Here is a 26,423-nt window from a genome sequence, read left to right on the forward strand (position 1 = left end):
AGTTAATAATCTGCAATTGAAAAATAATAAATATAAATTTCACAACTGCCATGGTGGGATTTGATCCTTTGTTGCTTGTAATTCATATCATGATTTAGACCCAACTGTAGAATGTAGACAACGAGCAGGAAAGCTTCAGTCCGCAGGAAATAGTGGTCTGGTTAGTTGAACAGAAAAGCAACAAGTGGAAGTTAACCTGGACAAATGCGAGGTGAAGTATTTGGGGGAAGTGCAGCAAGACAAGAAATGGGTGGTATTGGGTGGCAAGTCAGAACAAGATGATCTATGTGTATACAACCTTAAAGACGTCAGGACAAGTCAATAAGAGGAGATTGAATAAATAAAGTATCTCATTTGCCTTTTCAAAAATAACAGGTTAAACTGGTACTGTATACCACATTCGTTATGCAAGAGCTTTAACACCGTGTAGCATTCTGGTCAGCTCTTTACAGGAAAGGTGAAATTGCAACTGAGGGTTCAGATGAGATTTAAAAAGTTGTCAGGAATGTAGCTAATGAGGGAAAACACTAAACTGGGGCTATTTTCTCTGGAACAGGCAAGGCCAAGAGGCAACTTGATTGAGGTGTTAAGGGGGATAGTTGGGATAAATAAAGACCTGCTTCCCTTAACAGGGGAAAATCAAAAACAAGGTCAGGGGCATAAAGTGAATCATAGAAGGATTAAAAAGATGAGGAAAATATTTTTTCCACCCAGAGGGTGTTTGGTGGGTAGAAAGAGTAGAAAAGGCAGAAATCCTCGTCACATTTAATAGTGTGTAATTGAAGGGGTGTGACCTGCAGGGCTGTGCATTTTGTGCTGGGAGATGAGATTAGATCAGGTAGCTCTTACTGGTAAAAACATAGGTACAATGGGTTAAAGTACATGCTCATAGTGAATGCCAATGGAAGTGTGCTTTTTGCAATTGATGTGTTGTAGCCCTTTGGTATCAACAACCGCTTCCTCTGCCCTTCACTTCATAAAAGGCCCTGGATGGGGCAACTTCCGAAAGAGCCATTCTCCTTTCTCATTCATGCAAGGCATTGTTAACAAGGCCAGTGCTGACTGACCATCCCTGATTTCTTGAAGATATTGGTGAGTGGTTACTCTGGTAAAAGTACTCTCAATGTCATTTGATAAGAAGTTCCAGGAATTAAACTCTGTGAAAATGAAGGCAATGGTGATATACTTCCAAGTCAGGATGGAGTGCAACTTGGATCACAAATTGCAAATGGTGGTGTTCACTGAAGTCCTTTTTCTGGTGGTTGACAGGTTAACATAGTCAATAACTACAGTGCATTTTTGCTGCAGATTTTTGCACAAGCCCAATGTAAAACTCCAATAATCCAGCATCTGATTGTTCCAAATTCCCAATGGTTCTGCATCTGGCTCACTCATTACTCTGGAATGACACAGCAGTGGTATTCTTAGAGTTGGGAATAGTTGGGGAAGTAACAGTGCAATGATGTGGAGTGATATTCATCTAGAAGTCAGCAAAAGCAAATAGCTATAAACAGTTTCAGACAGGGAGGGGTGGAGTTGGTGATTGGATAAATAGATTCTGATGTGACTACAGACTCCGGCTTTGGTTTTCCACAATTTAATTGCAAAAAATTTCCACTCAATTAGCATTGTACATCAGTCCAGAAGTCTGAAAAATTCAGGCCCATGGAGGAGCTAAAAGAGGGCTGTGGTGGGAAGATAAAGCAGAAAATCATCAATATTCATGTGGAAGCTGACACTGTTTTTGGATGAAGGTGCCCAGCACCAGAATGTAGATGAAAAGTGGGAGGCAGCCAAGGATAGATGCTTGCAGGACACCAGAGGTAATGGTGTGAATGTGGGAAGTAAACCCACTGCTGGCAACTCTTGGATCTTCATTGAATGGACAGGAATGGAACCCACCACAATCCTGGTTACAATCAAGTCAGAAGTAGCAACAATTAAATAAAATTGATAATATCACAATAGTGTTTCCACAATTTTAACTCAATAAATGACAGGAGAATTTGCAGCTGTTTAGATTATTTAATTGGTTTGGGGGGGGGGGGGTAGAAATAAGAGGGAAATTGGAAAACACAGAAGAACAAGTTTCCCTCAACTGTCACCAAAATTTTATGGTTGGGATTAATCACCATTTTTGGAATCCAGTTCTGTCAGGCAGACTTGAAGGCTGTCTACAGGGCACATTGAGAGGAGAAATGGTTGGAGGAGACATTGCTTGTGAGAAAGATGCTGGAGAGGTCGCAATGACCATAGCAGATTGGAGAAAGCCTGGAGAAATTCAGATGTAGGAAAGAGGTGGAGAAAGTCTGTACAGGAGATCATGGTTGGGAAGCGAGGCTGTCCTTGGGAGTAATGGTAGTGTCCAAGAACATGCAGGGAATGATGCAATGCAGTAAATGGAAGGTTAAGGGAGGTTAGAGGGCCAGGGAAACACTTGCACAAAAGGAAGAGGTTCCCTCCAGTTCCTATTCCAAAGAGCATTTCATACCTCCCTTCAGCTGCCAAGTTTCCTGAGCATTTTGACCGGCTACATTAAAGATAGAACAGAAACAAAACACAAAGTACTGCACCTCATTGAAATACACTACTTTCAAATATGTAAATAAAAGCTCTCCACCCATTATCTCATCAATTGGGTGAATTCACAGCAGGCTGGATGCTGATGCAAATCTTATTAAATTTTAATCTCCCATCCAATGCACAAGCCACTTTTGTCCCCCGTCTCTGAAGTTAAAAATGTCTCCCGTCTCCAAACCTTGAAAAACTTGTTCAGTAGAAAATCTCTAGCCTAAATTCCATGGGACCAAGCAGAATTTTATGGATGAATCTGGATTATAGACCAGTGGTGTTTTTACACATGCAGTGTGATTGTTGTATTTATTTCTTGTTGAGCATAATATGAAATAATGTGAAATTACATAAAATGTCTCAAAATTTATTGGAATTGTCTACATTATATAGAGACAGTAAAGTTTGAATTTCAGATGGTTTCAAACTATTATATGCACTTTAAGAATTGCAGAATATCTTTTTAACAACTTCTCCCAAATGTTAAGCTTTATTCTTGAAGCAAGTCAGGCATCGTGATCAGTTTGCTTGATCAATGACAATCCCAATTTTTGTTCAGTAATTAATGACGTGTTCAACTGAAGAACAGAACAGACCATCAGGGCAATTCTACTCAGAGCTTAGTAACAGTCACTCATTGCATGGGTACAAAGTTCGGCAAACTCTGCAGTTTCAGATGAATATATTAATTAGCATTACTCCCCATTCATTTCAAGGAAAGTTTCTTAAAAATCTACCCAATTTTGATAGTACATCCTTGCACATTACCAATGATTGCAAGGATTTTCTAATCTTTTCTGACTTCAAAAAAGACTGAACAATTACTTCCACCTGGCATTGAAAGTAATTAAATTTCTTGCAGAAATGGTTTTAATTGCATTTACATTTTAAAAAAATGTACCATTGATAAGTCCAATTCTTTTACTTTAAGACCAGCGAAGCAACATGAAATGACGAGAGATCGAGGGGTCAGTTTTCACGAGCATGTGGTTGACAAGCTCCCAGTAATACACAGGCTCCATCGTCAGTGGCTTGCTTATTGGATGAGTAGGATAGAAAACAAAGTAGCCATCAATTTGAAGGGAACTTATTAAAAATGAGGTTCACTCTTGAATGTTAGCTTATAGACTGATGTACGTGAGAGAGAAGCATGAATTCAAGTGGAGACACTGGAATTCACCATTGTAACAGCAGAGATGTATACACAACCGGTCACCAGCACGAGAGGCCTTGAAGCAGAGCCAAAACAATCTGGTGCCTTAAACTCTGTAGAAGAGGATACACAGCTGCTACAAATGCTTTGAAACGGTTCACATAGCCCCATATTTAAAATAATTGAAATATTTAAATAAGATCCACCTCCTCACAGTTGATTATCTAATTAAATTCAGAGGTGCATGGGCTCAAGGCAGGTTGGACGTAGATGTTACAAGGACTTTGAAACCATCACAACAGTAGCAAAAATCACTCCCAAAATAATCCAGCAGATTACTTAAGAGTTGCTGTCTTTAAACGTCACTGGTAGTGCTCCAATTGACTTGTACCACCCATTCTTCATGGGTAGGATCAACACCTGGCAGTGGCCACACAAACACTTCAAGTGACCCTGGTTTCCTCATTTCCACCATAACCCTATGAGGTTACAGTGGAGTTCTGTTCACCTGAAATGAGGAGTTCCCAAAAAGCAAGGTGGGTGGACAACCACACATCAAGTTGTGAACGGGGATGGTATCGATTTGATAAAATTGCCCACAAGAGTGTCCGTTCCATGGCTTGAATGCACTGAGTTAGAAACTGAAATAAAATATTAACTTTTACATTATGCCCATGTGAGCAAAATGAAGGTTACATCCTGAAAATGAAGCTATGTGAATTCAGGCTGATTTTATTTTATTAAGAAGTTAATAAAAACATCTAGAGCTTTGGCACCATCCTGCTGCAGCTTTCATTGAATAAAAAGAGCAAGTTCTTCAGAAGAGTTGTTCGTGAAGGGAAGTTTCAAGCCACAAGCAGGCACATTGACAGTGTGTGATGCAATTAACTTGCAGTTAAGGGCAGGTGATCAATTCAGCAACAGCGAATTCTTTGGCAGAAAGGTGCTCAGAAGGCAATATACTTAAAGAGTGCTGATTTATATAACATGGCGTTGGTACAGAGGTTTCTGGGATTAACAGATGTCACACTACGTCAACTCACATGCCCTCATTTATTACTGCTATTTTGTTTTAATATACTAACAAGTCCACATCGATGGTTACTATCTGCAAGGAACAATTACAGCTGTTTGCAACTGAAAACTAAAGCGCGACATGTCGATAGTGAGTGGCAGAAACCTTGCACAGGCTTAAAATTACCTCTCATACACCAAATAAACAATCATGATCGTGTCCAGGACCACAAGTGTGACCCTGGAGCATTTATTAGAGCCCAAATATAACAGATGCATGTATTTTACAAACCCTCTACTTTATAAGAATGTAGTTTTACAGATTCTGTCAGTTTAATTGAAACTCCAAAGAAATGGACACAAAATTCAAGTCCATGGCAGTGACAAATAATGCCAGGTTTTCAAATGAACTACTGTTAAAGATACCCCAGCTATTGACTTACTTGACCAGATTGCATAAATATCAGGGTTAGATGTGTCAGTGCAGTGGTCAGACCACACTTTTAATTGTTACACTCTGCAACCAATCCAGAAAGCATAGGGAGTAAGCAACATAAATGATTCTCAGTGGAATCACTGGTTTGACCAATATAACATTTTTATTGTACAACAATGTCCCATGTCATTTCATTGCAGCATTAAACATACTTAGAGGAGAGGTAACCAAAGGGTTGGTCAAGGTGGCTTTTGAAGAAAATCGTATCAAGGAGAGAGAGCGAGTTAAGGGGATTCCAGAAAGTGGAATTTGAAAGGGGCAAAACCCAAAGTACCAATCGCAAGGCCTGGGGAAGTGTCTAAAGCAACTGAAGGCAGAGGATTGGAGATTACAGGGCTGCTCAAGTCATGGGCCAGTGAAGAGCAATGGCAGCATGGCGATGCAGCAGTTAACATAGCTGCCTCACAGCTCCTGGGATCCAGGTTCAATCCCGACCCTCAATGCTGTCTATGGAATTTGCATGTTCTCCCTGTAACTGTGTTGACTTCCCCCTGGTGCTCTGGCTTTCTTCCACACCCCAAAGATGTGAATGTTGGTTAGTTTGCAACTGTAAAGTCCCCCCAGTGCAGGGAAATTGAAAGGAAGCTGTTGAACATGTCAGACAGAATAAATTGAAGGGCTATGGGAAAATGAGGAAATTGAACCAATTGCTCTGTTGGGAACCTGCGTGGGCCGAATGGCCTGCGTCCATATCGCACTGGGTCGTAAAGTCACTTGGAACGAAACTTTTAAAGCTAACCTTACAAGTAAGATCATCAGGTAGAAAATGTTGCTGGACTTCAAGTTGTAAAGGAAGCTTATAGGGGATAAAGTGCGTGAGGCGAGTAAGTGATGAACTCAAAATAAAGCAATGAGAAAGACCAGAGCCCATAAATGCAAAAACTAATGAAAATAAATCAAAGGATCTCAAGCCTTTAAAAATACCACTGGATGCTCAACTTGCAAGAGTTACATCGATGGGGATGGGCTTCAGTGGGTTCAAAGATGACTAAAACCTGGCAGAATGGAAATATGCCCCTAAGGTTGGTTATATTCCTGGATAAAAGTTAGCTCACATCACCACAACTGACAAACAGATTACATGAATTAATTCTCAGACTTGGCATTGTTCTCAGGTGTTTCCCCATTAATGACAGCATGAAGTAGAAAAAAAAAGTCCTAGAGTTGGCAAAGATGTAAATAAACATGGCGTGAGATGTTCCAAAATTAACTAGTACAGTTGATCATCCAAGACACTCTACTTCAGAAACTGAAATGAGTATCTGATGGTAAAAACTGGTTTGTGGAATTTGGGGAAAAAACAATTGGGAATCATTGAGAAATGATGGCATAAACCAGCAGATTCTGTATCAAACATCAACATCAAGCACTGTCTAGAAATTCTTCAGTTTCATGACTCCAACTCTTAAATATCTCTTGCATTCAAGAATGCATTTTAAATTTGTGAAACCATCAAATCTTAGTCATCTGGTTCATGAAGTAAATGCCAGCATTTTCTATAGACCTCCCCCATACAAGGCAATCTCGGTTTCTCAAATCATTAATTCCTCTTTCAAACTGCTATCTAATATTCTTTAAAACAAATTACAGATTTCATTTCAACAGAATTCCAATTATACCTCTGCATTTTTTCTAACTTTCCCTTTAATCATTTTTGTTCTCGTCTGCTTTGCAAATTATTACACAGTAAAAGCAATTTATTACAAGTTATCTTATTATTACCCTTCACAATCAGTCACGATACACCTTTCTCAACTCAGTACAAAACAAAATAAAAAAATCCAGTTGAGAAATTACTTCATTGAAGCACTGTGGATCACACGGATGCTATTCGTGTGCATCCCATGCAGTCTGAGATTACAAGTTTCACAGAACTATGTACTAGGTATCCTGTGAAACACTACACTATTTTAGTCTCAGTATCATTTGAACTAATCCCATCTGTCTGCACTTGGTCTACATCTCTCCATCTCCTACCTGTTTCTGTCAAAATGCCTCATAAATGTCACTATTGTATCTGCTTCTACCACTTCCCCGGAAGCCTGTTCCAGGTACCTCCCACTCTTATAAAAAAAAGCTTGCCTCACAACTTCTTTAAACTTTCCACCTCCCACCTTAAAGCTTTCCCCTTAAGTATTTGACATTTCCATCTTGGGAAAAAGACTGACCAGCTACCCTGTATATGCCTCTCATAATTTTGTAAACTTCTATCACATCATCACTCAGCCTCCAACGCTCCAGAGAAAACATTCCAAGTTTATCCAACAACAACTTCTTGCAAACACACTGATCTAGACAGCATCCTGGTGAACCTCTTCTGCAACCCTCCCCAAAGCCTCTACATCCTTCCTGTAATGCAACAACCACAGCTACATGCAAATGTGGCCTGATTATAGTTTTTTTGCAGCTCCAACATGACTTCCTGACTTTTGCACTCAGTCCCCCAACTGATAAAGGCAAGTATGCTGTATGCCTCTTTTTACCACCCTATCTTCTTCTATTGCCACTTTCAGAGGGCCATAGACTTGCACCCAGAGTTCCTTTGTACATCATCCCAAGGGCCCTGCCATTGACTGTGTACTTTTCTCTTATATTTGAGCTCTCAAAGTGCAACATCTCACACTGGATTGAACTCTCTCTACCATTTCTTTACCCATATTTCCAACTGATCCATATACTGCTCTTTCCTTTAACAACCTTCCTCACAATCCACAACTCTGCCAACTTGTGTTGCCTGCAAACTTAATCAATCCACCCACATTTTCATCCAATATATAACAGATGCCAGCACTGATCCCTGCAGAACTCTACCAGTCACAGACCTCCAGTCAGGATAACAGCCCCTCCAACATTACCCTCTGTCCTCTATGGCCAAGCCAATTTTGAATTCAATCTACCAAATCTCTATGAACCTCATGTGCCTTAATCGTCTCAATCAACCTACCACGAGGAACCTCGTCAAATCCATATTGAGTCCATATATCTATATAATATCCACTGCCCTATCTTCACCACCTCTTCAAACAGCTCAAGAAAGTTCATAAGATGTGATACCCCTACACAAATCCATGCTGACTTTCCCCTAATAAGTCCATGCTTTTCCAGATGTGAAAAAAAATCCTATCCTGAAGTATATCCAATAATTTTCCTACCACTGATGCAAGGCTCACAAGCTTATAATTTCTTTGTTTGTCCCCACTGCTCTTCTTCAAAGGAAGAACATTGACTACTCTCCAGTCCTCTCGGACCTCACCTGTAGCTAAAAAGAGGATACAAAGATCTCAGTCAAGACCCCAACAATCTCTTCTCTTGCCTCTCTCAATAATGTGGGATAGAAACCATCAGGCCCTGGGCACTAATCCACCTTAATGTTCTTCAAAAGACCAAAACTCCTTTATACCAACATGCCCTAGAGTATCTCAGCATACTTCTCTTTGAAGACACTATCCTCCACGTCCTTCTCCTTGGTGAATACTAGTGTGAAATACTTGTTAGTACATCACCCACTTCCAATAGCTCCAGGCATAAATTCCCTCCTTTGTCCTTGAGTGGTCCTACCCCTTCCCTACTGTCCCTCTTATTTTTAATGTATCAATAAAATGACCTGGCACACTTAACACACACAGCATACAATCCGAGGTCACAGGTTTAAGTGTAGACAATGAAAGCAATTTGAATGCTGCATCTTTCAGCAGCAGTTTCAAAGGAAACTTAATGAAAATTGGTTGTTCTGTGGATAACTACGCACTGGTCATTGGTCAGACCGGTGAAGTTAAACATGATCCCTTGATAGTTTTATGTTGCACTACCAGTGACATAACTTTGGGAAGGTCTGCACCAGAAAAGTGGTGCCAGGCCAATGAAAACCCTGCCCAAGAAGACAGGAGGCAGATTTCCTTTCAGATGTTCATACGCCCAGAAATTGGTACAAAACTACTCTGTAAAAGCAAAATGTTGCAGACTTCAACTGCAAAGTATTTTTTGAGGAAAATGTGTGGAAGTATTTCTAGGGCCTTCTCAAGTCTCTTCATAACCATCAGTGGCGCATCCTGGTGATGTTCTGCACCGCACCTTTTCCATTGCTCTTACACCCATCTCAAGCAATGCACAGAGAACTCTCCATATATAGCCTAACCAAATTCTTGCACATTTAGCATCATTTCTAAGCTTTTGTACATTTTTCACTTCTGGGAGAGAAAGGAATAAGAATTCTTATTCAGTTAAAGATGGAATATAATGGTTTTCACATGTTGTACTGCCAAAATTTTGATCCCCTAAAGACAAATGAGCTGAAGTTTGGAAGAAAAGTTCAACTTACAGCAAGAACAGAATTGCACATTCAGCACGAATGTCTGAGGGTAAACTTTTATCCTTGCACTGGTACCTTTTTAAAAGAAAAAATGAGGCAGAAAATTGTGCTCATTGCATGGGATAAACAAGCAGTATGGTGGTGTATGCCTGATAACTCTCTCCCCCAAAACAGTTTTATTCATATCCTTGTACATTTTCACATCAGGGCCTCTTTCCAGCTCAACACCAACAGTATTTCTTTTCTGGATTCGTACCACCAAAGTGTATTTGTTCATCATTTGTCAACCTGATTAGTCTTGCAGAGATCTATCAATTAACCTATCCTTTTCTTTTTTCATACATAACACCCACAATAGCCATTTTTCCCATTCTGACTGACCTCTCTTTACAAAATTAATTCCAAGCATCTTAAGTCTCCATCTGGTCCAACATAAAACACATTCAGCAAAACCACCACACTACCTTTATCTGTCCATTCTATTCAGTCAAAGGATTCCATCAAATGGTTATATATGTACATGACCGGTTGGAAAATTCCTTGATGAGTCATATTTTTCCCAACAGTTTAGTAATTTAGGACTGCTTTATTAACTTGATTAACCGCTAAAGCAATTGTTTAGTGGCAGAGTTGGAAGAGAAAGAAGAAAATTCAAGGCCACAGCATAAAAGGAGATATGTACTTCATCATCTTACCTTTTAAAGCTCTTCATGTTTTGTAGGTCCTTTCACAGCAGCTTCTTTCTGAATGAATACATTATGAGCTACTTTTCCTTTCATCACTTCCTTTTAAGGCCTTGCTTTTTTTCCCTCCTCTTCATTCTTAAACCATAAAGGTCTTGCCAGGATGCAAGTCAATGGACAGAATCATCTCTCCAAGCACTCTGCTTAGTGGCTATCATTGTTTTTTTTAATTTGATAAGACAGGCCAAGCCAAGCCTGTTCAAGGACTTTTGTGACCAGAAACAGTTTTGTCTCTGGGTTAACCATTCAATGGCACTTTGAAATGAGTGGGCTTTCCAAACCCAGTCAAAATATTGCAAGTGCAGAAACTCTAAACTAATCAAAATGATGGAATAAACAAGAAAATATCAAAAAGATTAATTTTTCAGGCTGAAAATCTTGCATACTGAAAGATTCATCACATAATTTTGAACAATTTGCAGAGTCCACCCTCTCATCCACAAATCTATCCTCTCAGCACACAGCTGTCCCAAGCTAATTGAAAAGTCAATTAACCCTTCTTTACTCAATTAATCTTACCTGTTAGTGCAATGGCCTTTCCTCCCCAGTTTGAAGGGGGGGGGGGGGGGCAATGCTGGAGTAGTGAAGTTATTGGGCAAGCAATCTGGATCAAGCCTCAGTTCATGATCCAGGGCAATGAGTTCAAATCCCTCCACTACATCAGTGGAATCAAATTTGGTTAATTAAATAATTCAATAATTGTAACCATGAAGTTATTGGCTTTTTGCAAAATGGTTCACTAATGGCATTTGCAGAGATCGGCCCCCTTACCCCATCTGACCTCGATGACTCTGAAGTGGGCAAGTGAACCACTCAGCTGTATCAAAATTGCAGTACTCAGGAACAATTAAAGATGGGCAATAAATGAGCAGATCCCTTGGAATAAATTAATAAAACATGATAGTAGCCTGGAAGAAAAAGGTATTTTTTTTCTCCTCAGTTGCTTGCAGTAGTGACTCTAGAAATTCCAGGTCAGGCCTGAAAATGAAGGTAACACCAGTGGGGTCTCTCAGCACAACAAGCCTGACAACAAGAATGTATCATTTGACTTATTCAAATAAAGCATTTGAAAAAATAATACTGCTTTTAATTTATATTTTCTGCATTCTCAACAACTACTTGGTAGATGCAACATTTGCAAGCATCATCAATAGCTTGTCCTGGTCAAACTACATGGACGCTATGGTCAAGAAAGCACACCAGCACCTCCACTTCCTCAGAAGGCTCAGGAAATTTGGCATATCCCCACTGACCCTTCCCAATTTTTATAGACGTACCATAGAAAGCATCCTATCTGGATGCATCACAGCTTGGTATGGCAACTGCTCTGCCCAAGACAGCAAGAAACCACAGAGTTGTGGACACAGCTCAGTCCCTCACGAAAACCAGCCTCCCCTCCACTGACTCTTTCTACACTTCCTGCAGCCTCGTGTAAACAGTCAACGTAATCAAAGACCCCTCTCACCCCAGACAGTCTCTCTTCTGCCCCCTTCCATCAGGCAGATGATGCAAAAGTTTCAAAATACCTGCCTCCAGGCTCAAGGACAGCTTCTATCCTGCTGTTATAAAACTCTTGGATGGACCTCTTGTATGATAAAGATGAACTCTTGACCTCACAATCTACCTCATTATGGCCCTTGCACCTTATTGACTACCTGCACTGCACTTTTTCTGTAACTGTAACATTATATTTTGTTCTGTTTACATTACATTCTGTTATTACTTTTCCCTTTGTACTACTTCGATGTTTTGCAATGACCTGTATGGATGGCATGCAAAACAAAGTTTTTCACTGTATCTCGGTACCTGTGACAATAAGAAACCAATTACCATATCTGTGTAATACTTGTATTTATAAGCCAAACAGAATAATAGTTGACTCACTGAAGTAAAAAGTTTATTATCCACACATATGATTATCACAGTTCTGTGGAGATGCTATACAATGTTATCCAAACTGCCGTTATTCTATAATTTCTCATTTAACCTTATTGTGTGCATAAAGCTGACTATTTACAAGCTTAATCATACAATCATGGAATGGTTACAGCACAGAAGGCCATTTGGCCCATCATGCCCATGCCAGCTCTCTAGCAGAGCAACTCTCCATTTCCACCCGCTGAGACCTTTGTCCGTATCCTGGCAAAGTTTTCTCCACCACATATTTATTCATTTCCGTCTTGAAGGCCACAGTGGAACCTGCCTCCACCACATCTGCAGGCAGTGCATTCAGGTTCCAAATACAATCAGCCTGAAAAAGTTTTTCCGCAGGTCACTCATAATTCCCTTCCTCTCTGTTTTATACCTGTTACCTCTGGACTCCCAGCTTCTGAAGTTCCCACATTGTTCAGTCCTTGCTTATGGTATGGTTTCTGCATCAGAGTATGTGTGTACTTTGTAATTTATTGACATTCCAAGACTGGTCAGTCTGGGCTTCAAAGGCCATGATTGGTACAATACAGTTATATAAAGTCATAATAGCAAATAAAGGAATGTTTGTTTGGGCAACAGGATCAAGGAGAACATAGAGACTGAGATGTAATAAAGGAGCATTTCTTAACTCCGTCCTATGACAGCAGGAGAAGGTAGTGATAGCGGTGAGAGTCCCTGGCTAACCGGTGAAGTATTCCAACACACTGGTGGAGGGCCTTGAGTTATCAGTGGAGAGGCCTTGGACACTGGTGGACGGGCCAGAGTTATCGGCAGAGGGTTCCTGGGTCTCTAGCGGAAGGTCTAAGTTATTGACAGAGGGATCTGAGACACTGTTGGTGGACCTTAAGACTAGCGGTGGGGCCAGAGCCACCAGGGTCGGTGGCGGACTCATCGACGGTGGAACTCCTGACCTTAGCGGCAGCACTGCACACATTGGCCTGAGTCGATGCCGGAAAGACCCAAGACTCTGGTGGAGGAGCGTGAGACAAGGAAGAAGGTGTCTTGAGACATGGGAGGGGGAAGAAAAACAGAAAGCGCTGGAAAAACTCATCAGGTCAGGCAGGATCTGTGGAAAGAGAAACAGCCAACCTGTCGTTTTCACATAAGAGACGGAGCCCGAGACACCGGCTCAGGGGTTTGTGATATCGGCGGGCTTCTCTCTTCTCCAGAAGCTGAGACTGCAGGTAAAATTGTTGCTTCTTTTGTAGAAGAACTATTTAATGGTAGTGTCGGGGTCGTCCCCTGGAGGCATTGGTAGAGATTGAGGCATTAGTCCCCTTTATGTATTTCCTAAGTAATTCTGGTCAGAATGAGGAGGGGCATTATAAGATATACTGTTCTGAAACAGGACCTCAGTATATCCCGAGTCCTGATGCAGGGTCTTGGCCCGAAACACCAACCATCTCTCTGCTTCCACAGATACTGCCTGACCTGCCTTAGTTCCTCCAGCAGTTTGTTTTATGCTCCTGAATATACATGTCGGGTTTCTGTCAGTTAGCCCATGGCACGCCAGCCTGGTTGAGCGGTTTATCCAGGTCACTATTGATAAGATCTTTATTAGTCACAATTGCATCGAAACACACAGTGAAATACACCTTTTGTGTACAGTGTTCTGGGGGCAGCCCGCAAGTGTCACCACACTTCCTGCGCCAACATAGCAGGCTCACAACTTCCTTAACCTGTACGTCTTTGGAACGTGGGAGGAAACCGGAGCACCCGGAGGAAACCCACACAGACACGGGGAGAATGTACAAACTCCTTACAGACAGCGGCCGGAATTGAACCCAGGTCTCTGGCGCTGTAAAGCGTTATCCTAACCGCTACACTACCGTGCTATTGCCACATGAGTCTTCTGTTCTTGATCATGTTCCTTGCAAGGTTTTGTGCAAAATAGAAATATTTATTTTGTCTGCAAGTGCCTCTGTGTTGGCTCAGGTTGGATGTGGAAAAAACTTACTAGTACTCAGTAATGGTCAGGTCTGGCTCAGATTGTGTTTTAATTTCATACCCAAGCGAACCTCCAACTCACAGGAGCAATAGCAGGTGACCGAAAACTTGGACAAAGAAGCGACTTTTCAGAAGCATCTTGGAGAGGGAAGGGTAGAGAGATGGAGAGATTTCAGGATGGAGCTACGGAGCTTAGAGCCTCAGTGGCTAAAGACTGCCAATGGTAGGGAAGGGGAAACAAGAGGTGGCACAGTGGCTGAGCTTGGATCGGCACAATGGCGCAGCTGCCTCACCGCTTCAGCGACCTGGGTTCAGTCCTGACTTCCGGTGCTGTCTGTGTGGAGTTTGCATGTTCTGCTAGTGACCAGGTTCCAGGTTCTCCCATTTCCTCAGATATATCTCAAAGACGTGTAGTTTGGTAGGTTAATGGACCACTATATTCACCCCTGGCGTGTAGGTGAGGGGAAGAATCTGGGGAAGTTGATGGAAATGTGGGGAGAATAAAATGGGAATAGTGTAGGTTGAATGTAAGAGGATGTTTGATGGTCAGTGATGATTTGATGGGCTGAAGGGCCTGGATGATTCTATGATTTTAATTCACAAGAGACCAGTAAGGAGTGCAGAATTCTCAAAGGATAATAAGGGTGGGGAGGATCACAGCAATAGGAAGGGACAACACCAAGCTGGGTGTGAATACAAGAATGAAAATTTGAATGTCAAGGTGACCATACAAATGAGAGGTGAGACACTTTTAAATTTTGATGAGGATCATTTCAGTGTTGTGGCAAGAGCAGAAACCTGTTTGGATTGGTTCAATGATAAAGCGCCAGAAAAGAAGGGCACAGAGATTTGTCAGGATAAAGAATCGGATAGTCGAGTTTCTTCTATCTTCTATCACACCAGTTAAATTGGATCAATTCTGTGAAGCCTGTGAAAAAAAATCTTTTATTGTGATAATTAGGAAGCCTTTCCTCCCTGAACAAAATAAATGACAACAAAATGACAAAGCTATTGATATTCAACAAAATTTTATACTCTGGCATACTGCTTTGAATGACTATGCTGTCATAAAGCCATGTTATACACCTCTATTCACAAACTGACAGTGTGTGATGAGTTGGTGAACATGTAATATATCAGTATCAGTGTTATTGCAAGATCAACACATGAGCTTTGAGAGGGAAAGAATAAAGATTGGCATAACAGTCTTCTAGAAACCTATGCACCACATCCCAGGGAACTGATTTACAAACAAGCATTGCTTCTTGGTTATGGGCTACATTTGATTCAAGATTTCGTTGCCCAGCAGTCTGTTGACCTCTCTCGGAAACCAGCAGTCTTTTTGAATATCATCAAGCCAGTCACTCTTCACATGCAAAACCTGGACAGTGTGTGGATGTCTTACTTGTCAAGACAGGTATGTCTGACACTGCTGCTATACAATGTCATATCACTACACTTTCCACCAGCCAACCATGAGACAGGGATCAGAAATGAGAGCAATTTGTCTCCTCCTCCACCAAGACACCGATCGCAGCTCTGGAGATTCTACATCTTATTGTGTTCTTATGTGATCAGCTGACTTTGGACATACTAAGCAGCACACCTGGAACATTAAAATGACCTGAAATTTGTTGAGTTTTGCTGGGGGTTCCCTGGTGAACAGCTGACATTTATCTGCTTGTATACCTGCAAGTTCAGACCTTTGAGCTATGTTGGCTCAAATACAGAAGAGCCAAATGTAGATGGAGTCCAGTAGTGGAGCACAAGCTTCTGGAACTGCCCGACATTTAAGCTGGAGTATCTGCTCACAGATCTTGTCCAGGTTAGACCTGGCACAAAATACGTAATTGGTAATTGGTTGATTATTGTCACATGTACTGAGATACAGTGAAAAGCTTTTGATGGCATGCCATCCAGACAGATCATTCCATACATAAGTACATTAAGGTAGTACAAAAGGAAAACAATAACACAATGCAGAAATATAGTGTTATGGTTACAGAGGAAGTGCAGTGCAGGTTGACAAATAAGGTGCAAGGGCCATGATGAGGTAGATTGTCCATTGATGTGAATGGAGATTTTACAGCTGCAAGGGAGAAGCAAGTGTCAAGTAATTTAATCTTCTTAATTATTGTGTTTGCTGTAATGTTTAAAATGATTTAAAATGCATTTGGTTGGTACTTGGGCAGCACAGTGGCATGGCTGGTAGAACCACTGCCTCACAGCACCAAAGACTCAGGCTGAAACCTGATCTCAGGTGCTGTCTGTGTGGCGTTTCCACGTTCTCCCTGTGACCACAGGGTTTCTTCCAGGAGCTCCAGTTTCCTCCTGCATCCCAAAGACAATAGGTTGGTAGGTTAATTGGCCACTGCAAATTGCCCCTAGCGTGTAGGTAAGTGGTAGGATCTGGGGAAGCTGATGAGAACCCGGGGAGAATTAAAACTGGGACTAATGCAGGATGTAAATGAGTGGTTGATGGTCAGTATGGAATCAATGGGCAAAAAGGCCTGCTTCTGTGCTGTAACTCTCTATGGCTCTATTTTTTCCTTTTCAAATTTTCAAATAATTAAAAATTAATTGTTTATTTCTTTTTCAATCATTTCAGAATTCTGCTTAATTTCAGAGATATCAAGAAAGAAAAAAATGAAAGCGCTTGAGAGCTTTGACTACTGTGAAACCCAGGAGGGGCTTTGCTGTCTATCAGAGTTCTCCTTGGCAATGTAGTGAGAGGCACTTCATCTGCCCCACCCACGTGACCCAATTACCTTGCACATCAGGCCAAGGAGGTTTTCGTAGTGTGGTGGATCTCTGCTGTTCTCTACCCCAGAGGACTGTGGAGGTTAGATCACCAGAGGTACTTGAAGAGGAAGTCATTAAATTTAGGAATTGACATTCCATCTTCTGAAAATGGCTCAGAATCAAATCGCACAGAAACAGGCCTTTGGCCCACCATCACCGTGCTGACCATCAATTCCCAATCCACACTAATCCCATTTACCAGCACTTGGTCCACAGCCTTTTATGCCTTGGCAATTGAAATACTTAAGTAGATACTAGCTAAATGTTGTGAGAGTAATTGCATCCACCATCTATCCAAATTCCAGATTCCAACCACCCTCTGAGTGAAGAAGTTTTTCCTTCTATTCCTATTAAACCTCTTCCTTACTCTAAATCTATGTATTCCATTTTTTGATTTCTCTGTTACGGGGAAAAGTTTCCTACTATCTATCCTGTCTGTGCTCCTCATAATTTTGCATACCTCAGTCAGATGCCCCCTCAGCCTTTTCCACTCCAAGGAAAATAAACCCAGCCTATCCAGTCTCTCCTTATCAATGAAAGGCTCCATCCCAGACAACATCCTGCTGAATCTCCTCTGCACCCTCTCCAGAGCAATCATGTCCTTACTACAGTGAGATGACCAGAGTTGAACACAATACTCCATCTGTAGCCTATCCAATGCTTTATAAAGTTGGAACACAGCCGCCCTGCTCATGTGTTCTCTGTTCTGGCTCATGAAGGCAAGTATCCCATCTGCCTACTTCACTATCACTTCAACCTGTGCTGCCACCTTCAGGGATCCATTGAATTGTACACCGGGATGCCTCTGTTCCTCAATATTCCTGAAGCCCCTACCATACATTCTGTTGAAGCCTGGAGTAAATCAACTAAAATCATATTGAATGGTGGGGCAGGCTTAAGAGATCATATGGCTGACTCCTGCTCTTATTTTCTTCTGTGTATTCTTCTTGTGTGTCTTCATGTGGCAAAAAGGTCAGTGCCAGAAAACTGGGTATTGAGTGGCAAGGCCAGGGCACTAACTTGTGCCTCTGTCCATTAGACTGTCCGACAGCAGAATAATATATTTCCTTTTATAACTGAGTGAACTGAAAATGTACATTAAACCTTCACACCTGCAACTCTCAAACTCATTGTTCACAACTTGCAGCCCACTTGTAGCCCTAGCAGCAGGCTGCTACCGCCAGTGTATTCTTCGGCAGTAATTAAGTGGATACACAGGAGGTAATTCAAAAGCAAAATGCTACAGATGCTATAAATCTAAACTAAAGTCAGAAAATGCCAGAAATGAGCAGCAGGATAGGGAGCACGATCGGCTGGAAATTTCCAGCAATTGATTCCTACTACACAGGAAGTAAGATGTCTGGGTGTGGTTTAAATAATGCATTGAGAGTTGCAAGTGTGGGCCACTGTGGCAAGTAGGTTGAGAAACCACAGCTTCACCCTGTTCATTGAAGCTTGAGGCAAATTGCATTCAAGTCACACAAAAGAAGCCTGCAGTCAAATGATGATTTGCAACACAGAGGTGAAAAATGAAATCCTTCCCTCTGATAGTTGTGAGCTTTCCACATAAAACAAATTCCCCATGATGTGTGTCCATGCATAATAAAACTGTGATAATTTTACAGCATGCAGCCTATTTCAATCAGAATTGTTGGGGTGGAGAAAGACAGATCTATATGGGAATAAGGCAAACTTTTGGGGCAAGATTATAGGCTGGATACAATAAAATGCTGTATTTTGCTGGGGAACGTTTGATGCTATTCCAATGTGTCAGAAGGGGGAAAAGTAATTCTCTGCTGCTGTACCACAAATCCTCACCATTGAAATAAAATGTTGACTTGTGATTGAAAAGATCTTATAATCACTGTTGTGCCCATAGAAATATTTTACAGTTTAATATCACAGAACATATTGCAATCCCTTGCTACCTCTCCATAAATTGATCCAATAAATATTTTTATACCAGGTTTTCATAAGAAGCATTAAATATTATGCTAATAATGTAATAACGATTTGTGTAACCACACTTATTCCCCAAACTGTGAGTCTGAAAATGGTGCAGGATGCATACTGTATACAAGAGCATTACAACCTCTGAGAAGGAAGAGTGGAGATTCTGAAGAACAGAACCTGATTTATAGAGACAGACTCCAGAGACATTCAATTGTTTTCCCAAATGATTTTATCCAAGGCAACTTTTGCTCATGTTGTCTCATATCCATATCAGAACCTTAGCTGCGTGGATTTTTGTAATTTACAGCAATTGCACGTGTTTAAATTGGATGTATAAAACAAATTGATAACATTTAATCATAAAGGCTCAGTTGGCATATCACTGGTTTCAGGTTGATTGCAAAATAGACACTATCCTCCCAGAATCTGAAATAGCCTTTCGAGCATCATGCAACTGATGATGTGAATTGATAAAGGACCCGAAGATATACTAAATATGCATATGTATTCTGCAAGCAAAGTATCAGTACACATTTCCTCTTCTGTAATTTACACAGTGTATGTTCCCTTCGACCAAATGCAGGAAAATAAATAACATTTACAGATGTAGGAATGGGAAACAGAGCAAATGTCTGATTGCGATGAGTACACCTTTAGACATTGATTTAGTGAACGTGCTTCCTGCTTCAACGGCAAGCAAAAATGGTGTTCCAACATGATGCAAATTGAGAGTCGTATAGAATGAAGCAATCCAGATGTGGAGGCAAAAGGTAGGAAAAGGAGATCCGTCACTGGGAGGCTGCTTGCTCAGGATATGTCGCCGCTCACTGTTTCTGTTTGGAGGGATCAGTTTTTACATTGTTTACCATAATCAATTAAATTTGTGTTTTGAGCTTTGTTTGATGCATAATGTATTTGAAGAGTGAGCTGCTCAATCTTACAAAAGCAACAAAAAGATCCAATTAAATTTAAGCATCATGGACTAACATGCTTTATCTTGTCAACCAAAACCACCACCGATATGATTAACAAATAAAACATTTTTAAGATCACAAGAGGCCACACTGAAATATCTGCTGTGAAGGCTATTTGTTTTTCCTCAGCAATTGCACTCTCACCTCTGAGTCACAAGGCTGTGGTTTCAAACTCCACTCCAGGGAGTGGAGAATGTAATCTGACAGAGTACTGCATTACGATGCAAGTGTCGTATTGACAGAAAAGCTATCTTTCAAAGGCAATATTAAAACAGCACCAACTTGTTCCCTCAAGGAGGCATAAAAGGTCCCTCGACAATATTCAAAGAGAGCAGGTGGGTTCTCAGCAACAATGCAGCAAAAATATCCCAAGATATTATCAAACAAGATGAGCACCAAGTCACACTGGGAGATATTGAATCAAATGACCACTAGCTTGATGAAAGAGATAGATTTTAAGGAGAACCATTAAAGGGGAAAAACTGGTTAAAAAAAAAGGAGTGAGATTTAGGGAAGGAATTGCAGCTTTGAAGGACATTTTGCTGAAACTATAATGGCTGATGGTGGAGGAATTGGACTGGAGAAGCACAAATATCTCATGGGGCTGCAGAGTTTGAGGAATTTAGAGATCAGGAAAGAAGGGAGTTGGGGGTGAGTCAATGGACAGTTTCAAAACTAAGGACTACAGTTTTAAAATCAAGACTTCACATAGCACAGCCAACAGAGTTTAAAACAAGTAAGTCCGAAGTGCGTTTGGATAGCCAAGTCCAGAGAGAACAAGGGCATGGATGAAGTTTTCAACAGCAGAAAGCTGAGGCAGTAGGTATAAATCGGCAGACTTTGTGATGGAACAGGTACGTGATCCAAACCTCACCATATGTGACACCAAGTCTGCAAACAGTCTGGTTCAGTGTGAGAGAGAAGGAATTGGTGGCTACTGAACAAAGTGTGTAAAAGGGTCCAAAGATAGTTATTTTGGGCATCCCAAAACTTTGTTGGTGGAAATTTCTACTCACATGGGATTGAATGTCAGACAAGTAGTTGGATAATTTAGAGAGGGTAAAACAGGTGGTGGTGAGGTGGAACAGTGTACCAGCGGTTACGTATGAAAACTGATGCTGTACAATTGTACGATGTTGCCAAGGAACAGTATGTAGAATAATAGGAGGGGACTGAAATGGCACCAGAGATGATGGTGTGGGAGAGGGAAACTCTCTGGCTCGAACTAGTCAAATATGGAACCAGGCAAGTATGGTCATACCCAACTGTACAGCAATGGAAGAGGATACTGTTGTCAACCCGGTTGCAAGACTGCAAGGCTGGCCAAGATAGGTGAGAGGCTTCTGATTATCTTTGTTGCAGTTACACTATCATTGGAAACACTGCATACAAGCATCTCACAAAAAACCCACTTCAAACTGCTTCTTCAAATCAAGATCATCAAATCAGAACAGTAGATTATTTACCTCACGAGGAACCTTGCTGTGCACAGGTTTGGCTGTCACATTGGTCTACGTTACATCAGTGACTGCTGCTGGGAAAATAGAATCTACTTCATCAGCTGAAGCACTTTGGAAAATTCCAAAGTCATAAAAGTTGCAAGCTGGGACTAAGTTCCAAAATCTTTTGCAAGTTGTATTCTCCTTTATACTTTGAGAGTAACTTGAAACTGCCTGTCTCAAAATGCATCGAACACATGCACAATAACAGAACAACAACAACATGAGATTTATTCTGTGCACGAAACTTCACATTTCGATGATTTCGAAGCTATGGTTTTACCACACCCTGTGCACCATGGAAATCTTCAGACAAGGTTTTCCAAACTATTTTCTCTCGAAGAAGCTTTACTCCAATATTTTTGCATTTCATGAAAACATAATGAATGATGCAAATATGGGCAGCTCAGTGGTACAACTGGTAGAGCTGCTGCCTCAGAGCTTCAATGACCCAGGTTCAATCCTGACCTCCAGTGCTGTTTTGTGGGGTTTGCTCGTCTCCCTGTGACTCTGTGGCTTCCTTCTGGTGCTCTAGTTTCCTCCCACAATGCAAGGACATGATGGTTTGTAGGTCAATTGGCCACTATAAATTGCCCCTAGTGTGTAGGTGAGTGACAAAGGAGTGGGGAGTTGTGGTGAATATGGGGAGAATAAAGATGGGATTAATGTGGGATTAGTGCAAATGGGTGTTGGATGGTTCACGGTGGGCCGAAGGGCCTGTTTCCGTGCTGTGTGACTCCATGACTCTAATGAAATTCCTCTGTACAGAGGTGTCAAGTGCTTTGAAATAAACTTTTAAGAATCCTCAGGAACTAATACTCTTGCACTTCTTAACATTTCTGCTTTTCCATCTTTGGAAAGTCTGCAAGAACCTTTTTTTATCTTTGTAGTATATGACTTTCTTAATTTCAAATTGAAAACAATAAAATCGAAGGACTGCACATTACATTGAAATAGAACACCAATATCATTTAAACCCCTTCTGTACGTAAGCAATTCTAACCCAAGTAAATGAACCGTGAACGCTCAGATTTTGGAAACTATTTCTCTGCCAATCGTAATTTACACTTCATTTTTCTGTCCTGTTATAGTGAGTGTGAAGCATGTGTTGTGTGAGCTCAAACTACATTTTCCCGTTGCCATAAATAACGCGGGCATTAGGACCGCGAAACATCTTCCATCCCACCCGGGGAGCACCCATCTCAAGCTCTGAAAGGTTCCACCAAAGTCATCACATTTCTCGCTATGAGAGCAGGCTGTAAGCACAGTGGAGCTACTTTACAACGAACCGCTCCTGATTACAAGCCAGTGATATTGGCAGGGTCAATGCCGGCCACCCCACGGCGTTAAAAAACCCCAGATTTTAACATCTGCAATAATGCAAACACACTGAAAGCGCACAGTGCACCGAGATCTCCATGTGTCCCGCTCTCTCTCTCTCTCGTATGACACTTTCACAAGCCATAACAACACCTCCAATTGTGACTGCGAACCGTCGGCAGATTCCAAACGAACCTTCCATTCTCAACTCATTCGCTGCACAACAGCGGCAAAGTCTTGCTCTCCGCTGTTTGGAAATGCATCGTTTCCCTGCCCTTAAATAAAGAAAATATGTTCTTCCACAGGCATTGTGCACAAGTCCTGATCTAAGCAAAACATCTATTGGGCATCCAAGGGAAAAGTAGTTGGAAGGCGTTTGCTGAAAGGATAATATCTCCCCCTCACAAAAAAAACACCTCCCTTCTCAGTTAGTGTCATCCCCTCCTCCCTCAGCCTCCACACATGCGAACTCACCCAGGGTGAAGTAAGGTAGCTCAGTGTTCTCTAGGTCATCTGCCACCAAGATCTCGCCGGGCAAGTCGTTGCGGACAAACAGGTAAAGCTTGGATTCGGCCGCCAGCGCGCCGTGGAAGCTGATGTCGTTCTCCCGGAGCACGGGCAGGGTGGACACGGTCACCGTCTTCACTTTGCAGCCTCCTTCCTTGGAGATCTCGGCCGAAGCCGCGAGCAGGCAGCCGAGGATCGCTTGCAAGGCGGCTCGGAGAGCCATGCCCGCCGCGGCTGCCGATGGCGCAAGGAGCTGCTCCGTGTCTGTGTCTGTGTGTGTGTGTGTGTGTGTGAGAGAGAGAGAGAGTGTGTGTGTGTGTGTGGAGGGTTAATATTGATATATAATAAAAAAAAAGCGAGCGAGCCCGGGATCGCCGCCGCCTCCTCTCCTACACTTGTTTGGCGATGTGGAGCTGTTGTCCAGGAGGTGGCGCGGACACACATACACACACACACACACACACACACACACACAGAGTACAGAGACTGGGAGGGGGGCTCCAGTTCCAGGTGAACGCGGCTTGGCGGCACCGTTTAAAGCCGGACTCTCTCCCACCCACCGGCCCCCGCCCCAACACACATCCTGCCCGAAACAAACACATTCCCCCCTCCCAGCTTTTCACCCCCTCCCTTTCTGTGCCCTATTCATGTCACAGCCCTGAGGTTCTCTCAACTCCATCTGAATAATCAAAGAGCTTTAATTATTATTATTTCACCGTTTCTCCAGAAGGAAATTTGCTGTCTATTTTTTGGTGTATTTACTTCATTAAAAACTTGTTCTACAAACTGGCAATTCCCCCCTTCCCCCAAAAAAATTTGGCAACGTATGTTTTTTTTCCGCGTCTAGTTTTGCGATTCTTAAGTGATTGGGATTCAAATCCCGCCTCCCCTCCAAATAAAAATAATAAAACCAGTTTTGACCACGGGGCACCGATTGATTTTAATGTGATCCCATTTCACCTAAGAAATTGCACCAATGCCACTGCCGGTTTGGACAGAAGAGCCGCTTTATTTAAAAGACGCCGGTTCGATGCACGATTTGTCAATTTGGGCTCAGTTGAAATGTTTCTTTCCCACTTCAGAACCCTCGCACTCGTCAGAATTCAACCTTTGTTGTCAGATATTAAAAAACCCAACAAATCGATGCTGACTTAACTATAGTTTTGACACATGAAAAATATATGCAGGGGGAGGTGGAAAGTGCCGTTTTATTCATTTTGGCATCGCTCTCGGTGTGTATTTTACTTTGGTCTCGGATTGCTTTAGGTCACGGATCATGTAAACAAACTGCAATTGATGGGACTTGATACGCAGCATCGTCTTCATAGGCTGTGTCTCTTTGGAGTGAAATCACCGGGGCATTTGCTGCCGCACAGATCGACGTGCTGTGAGCATCGAACGGCCACTTACTGATAACCCCTTGAAGAGTTTCTCTCTGCCTCGTGTGCGTGCGTGTGTGTGTGTGCACTATGTGTGGTAGCTGCTCGGTGGAGTTGAACACGACTGAATTGTACACAGAGCGCAACTGTGTCCAGCTCCTGCCATCCTCTTTATATGTACAGGGAAGGGCAGAAACAGTCAATCGGTAAGAAATGTTATGTCCCCGTTCTTCCTAGGATACTACATTTCAGATTTCAGCCTTTAAACGTTTGAAACTGAGAAAAGTGGACTAAGATTTGTGGCAATATCGCTCTTGTTAAACCGTTAAACTGTCAAGCAACCTTACTTTAGTTTGGCGCTTAAAATGTGTTAAAATGATAGAACGACATTGTGTGCAGCCGCCTGATTGGTGACACACTTGCACGTCTTGCTGAAAGACCACCACCACAGTTTCCTTGAATACTTTAAGCAGAATGAGCGTAGGGGATAAATCAAGAACCCAAAGGGGGACGCTGTGAGACACCCAAGAGGAAATTATTATGCCAGGTGAAAAACACGATGATGCTGGAGGAACTCTGCAGGCCAGGCAGCATCCATGGAGAAAAGTAGGCGGTCAACGTTTGGGGTCAGGACCTTTCCTCAGGACTGAAGATAGGAAAAGGGGAAGTCCAATATATAGGAGGAGTTTCTCCCCTATTACACAGAACATAACAGCACAGTACAGGCCCTTCGGCCCACAATGTTGTGCCGACATTTTATCCTGCTCTAAGATCTATCGAACCCTTCCCTCCCACGTAGCCCTCCATTTCTCTATCATTCATGTGACTATCTAAGAGTCTCTTAAATGTGCCCTAATGTATCTGCCCCCACAACCTCTGCAGGCACCCACCACTCTCTGTGTAAAAAACTTACCTCTGACATCCCCCTTATATCTTCCTCCAATCACCTTAAAATTACGTCCCCTCGTGTTAGCCATTTGCACCCTGGGAAAAAGTCTCTGACTGTCCACACGATCTATGCCCCTTATCATCTTGTGCACCTCTATCAAGTCACCTCTCATCCTCCTTCGCTCCAAAAAGAGCCCCAGCTCACACAACCTATCCTCATAAGACTCCAATCCAGGCAGCATCCTGGTCAATTATGCCAGGTAGTTGACGATAACAAAACTTAAGAGGAAGGTTATTTAGGACAAAGATGAAGACAAACTTCTTCATTGTGAGGGTGGCAAATCTTTGGAATTACCTACCCCCAGAATGTTAGGAAACTCAATCATCAAGTTCATTCAAAACTATAGGTTTCCCCTCCTGGCTCCATCCACCCACGGCAACACAGTTCACCCACCTCCCCTGTCCGGTTCTCGTTCCCACTGCCACTCACCTCTCCCTGAATGGTTCCCATTCTCAGCTCCTTCACTAGTCAGAGTCCAGCACTGGAAGCACTTTATGCTCCTGCTCATCTCCCTCCAGCAACTGTCTCCAACCTACACACTCCCTTCCCCCACCTTGCTCCACCTGCCTCTCAATACTTCTTTCTCTCTTTCTCTTTGTCTGCCTCCATCTATCATTCACCTGCCACTGTCTCCCAACTCCGGCGCTGCTCCCCTCCCTACCTGGCACAACCTGCCTGTCCTCTTACACCCCTCTTCAGTCCGCCAATCACCTCGGGCTCCTGCCTCACCTCTCCCTGTCCCCCCTTTATACCGGCTATCTCCCCTCTCAGTCCCGATGCAGGGTTTCGACCCGAAACGTCAATTCCTTTCCTCCCACAGATGCTGCTCGACCCACTGAGTTCCTCCTGCAGACTGTTGCTATAGATTTCTACAT

At 42.3% G+C, this 26,423-nt stretch overlaps 1 protein-coding gene across 5 annotated transcripts in view; it reads right to left on the reverse strand.

Moving 5' to 3' along the window:
• The window catches only part of LOC127581979 (astrotactin-2-like), a 1,282,697-nt gene extending 1,259,102 nt beyond the window's left edge, over positions 1-23,595 (reverse strand). For all 5 annotated transcript variants that reach the window (XM_052036829.1, XM_052036827.1, XM_052036825.1 and 2 more), the window contains exon 1: positions 23,188-23,595. In XM_052036829.1, coding sequence (XP_051892789.1) covers positions 23,188-23,443 — 256 coding nt within the window. In that variant the 5' untranslated portion in view covers positions 23,444-23,595. The remainder of the gene's footprint in view (positions 1-23,187) is intronic.
• Positions 23,596-26,423: the final 2,828 nt, after the last annotated feature.

Source organism: Pristis pectinata, chromosome 23, assembly GCF_009764475.1.
Source record: "Pristis pectinata isolate sPriPec2 chromosome 23, sPriPec2.1.pri, whole genome shotgun sequence".
Lineage (NCBI taxonomy): Eukaryota > Metazoa > Chordata > Chondrichthyes > Rhinopristiformes > Pristidae > Pristis > Pristis pectinata.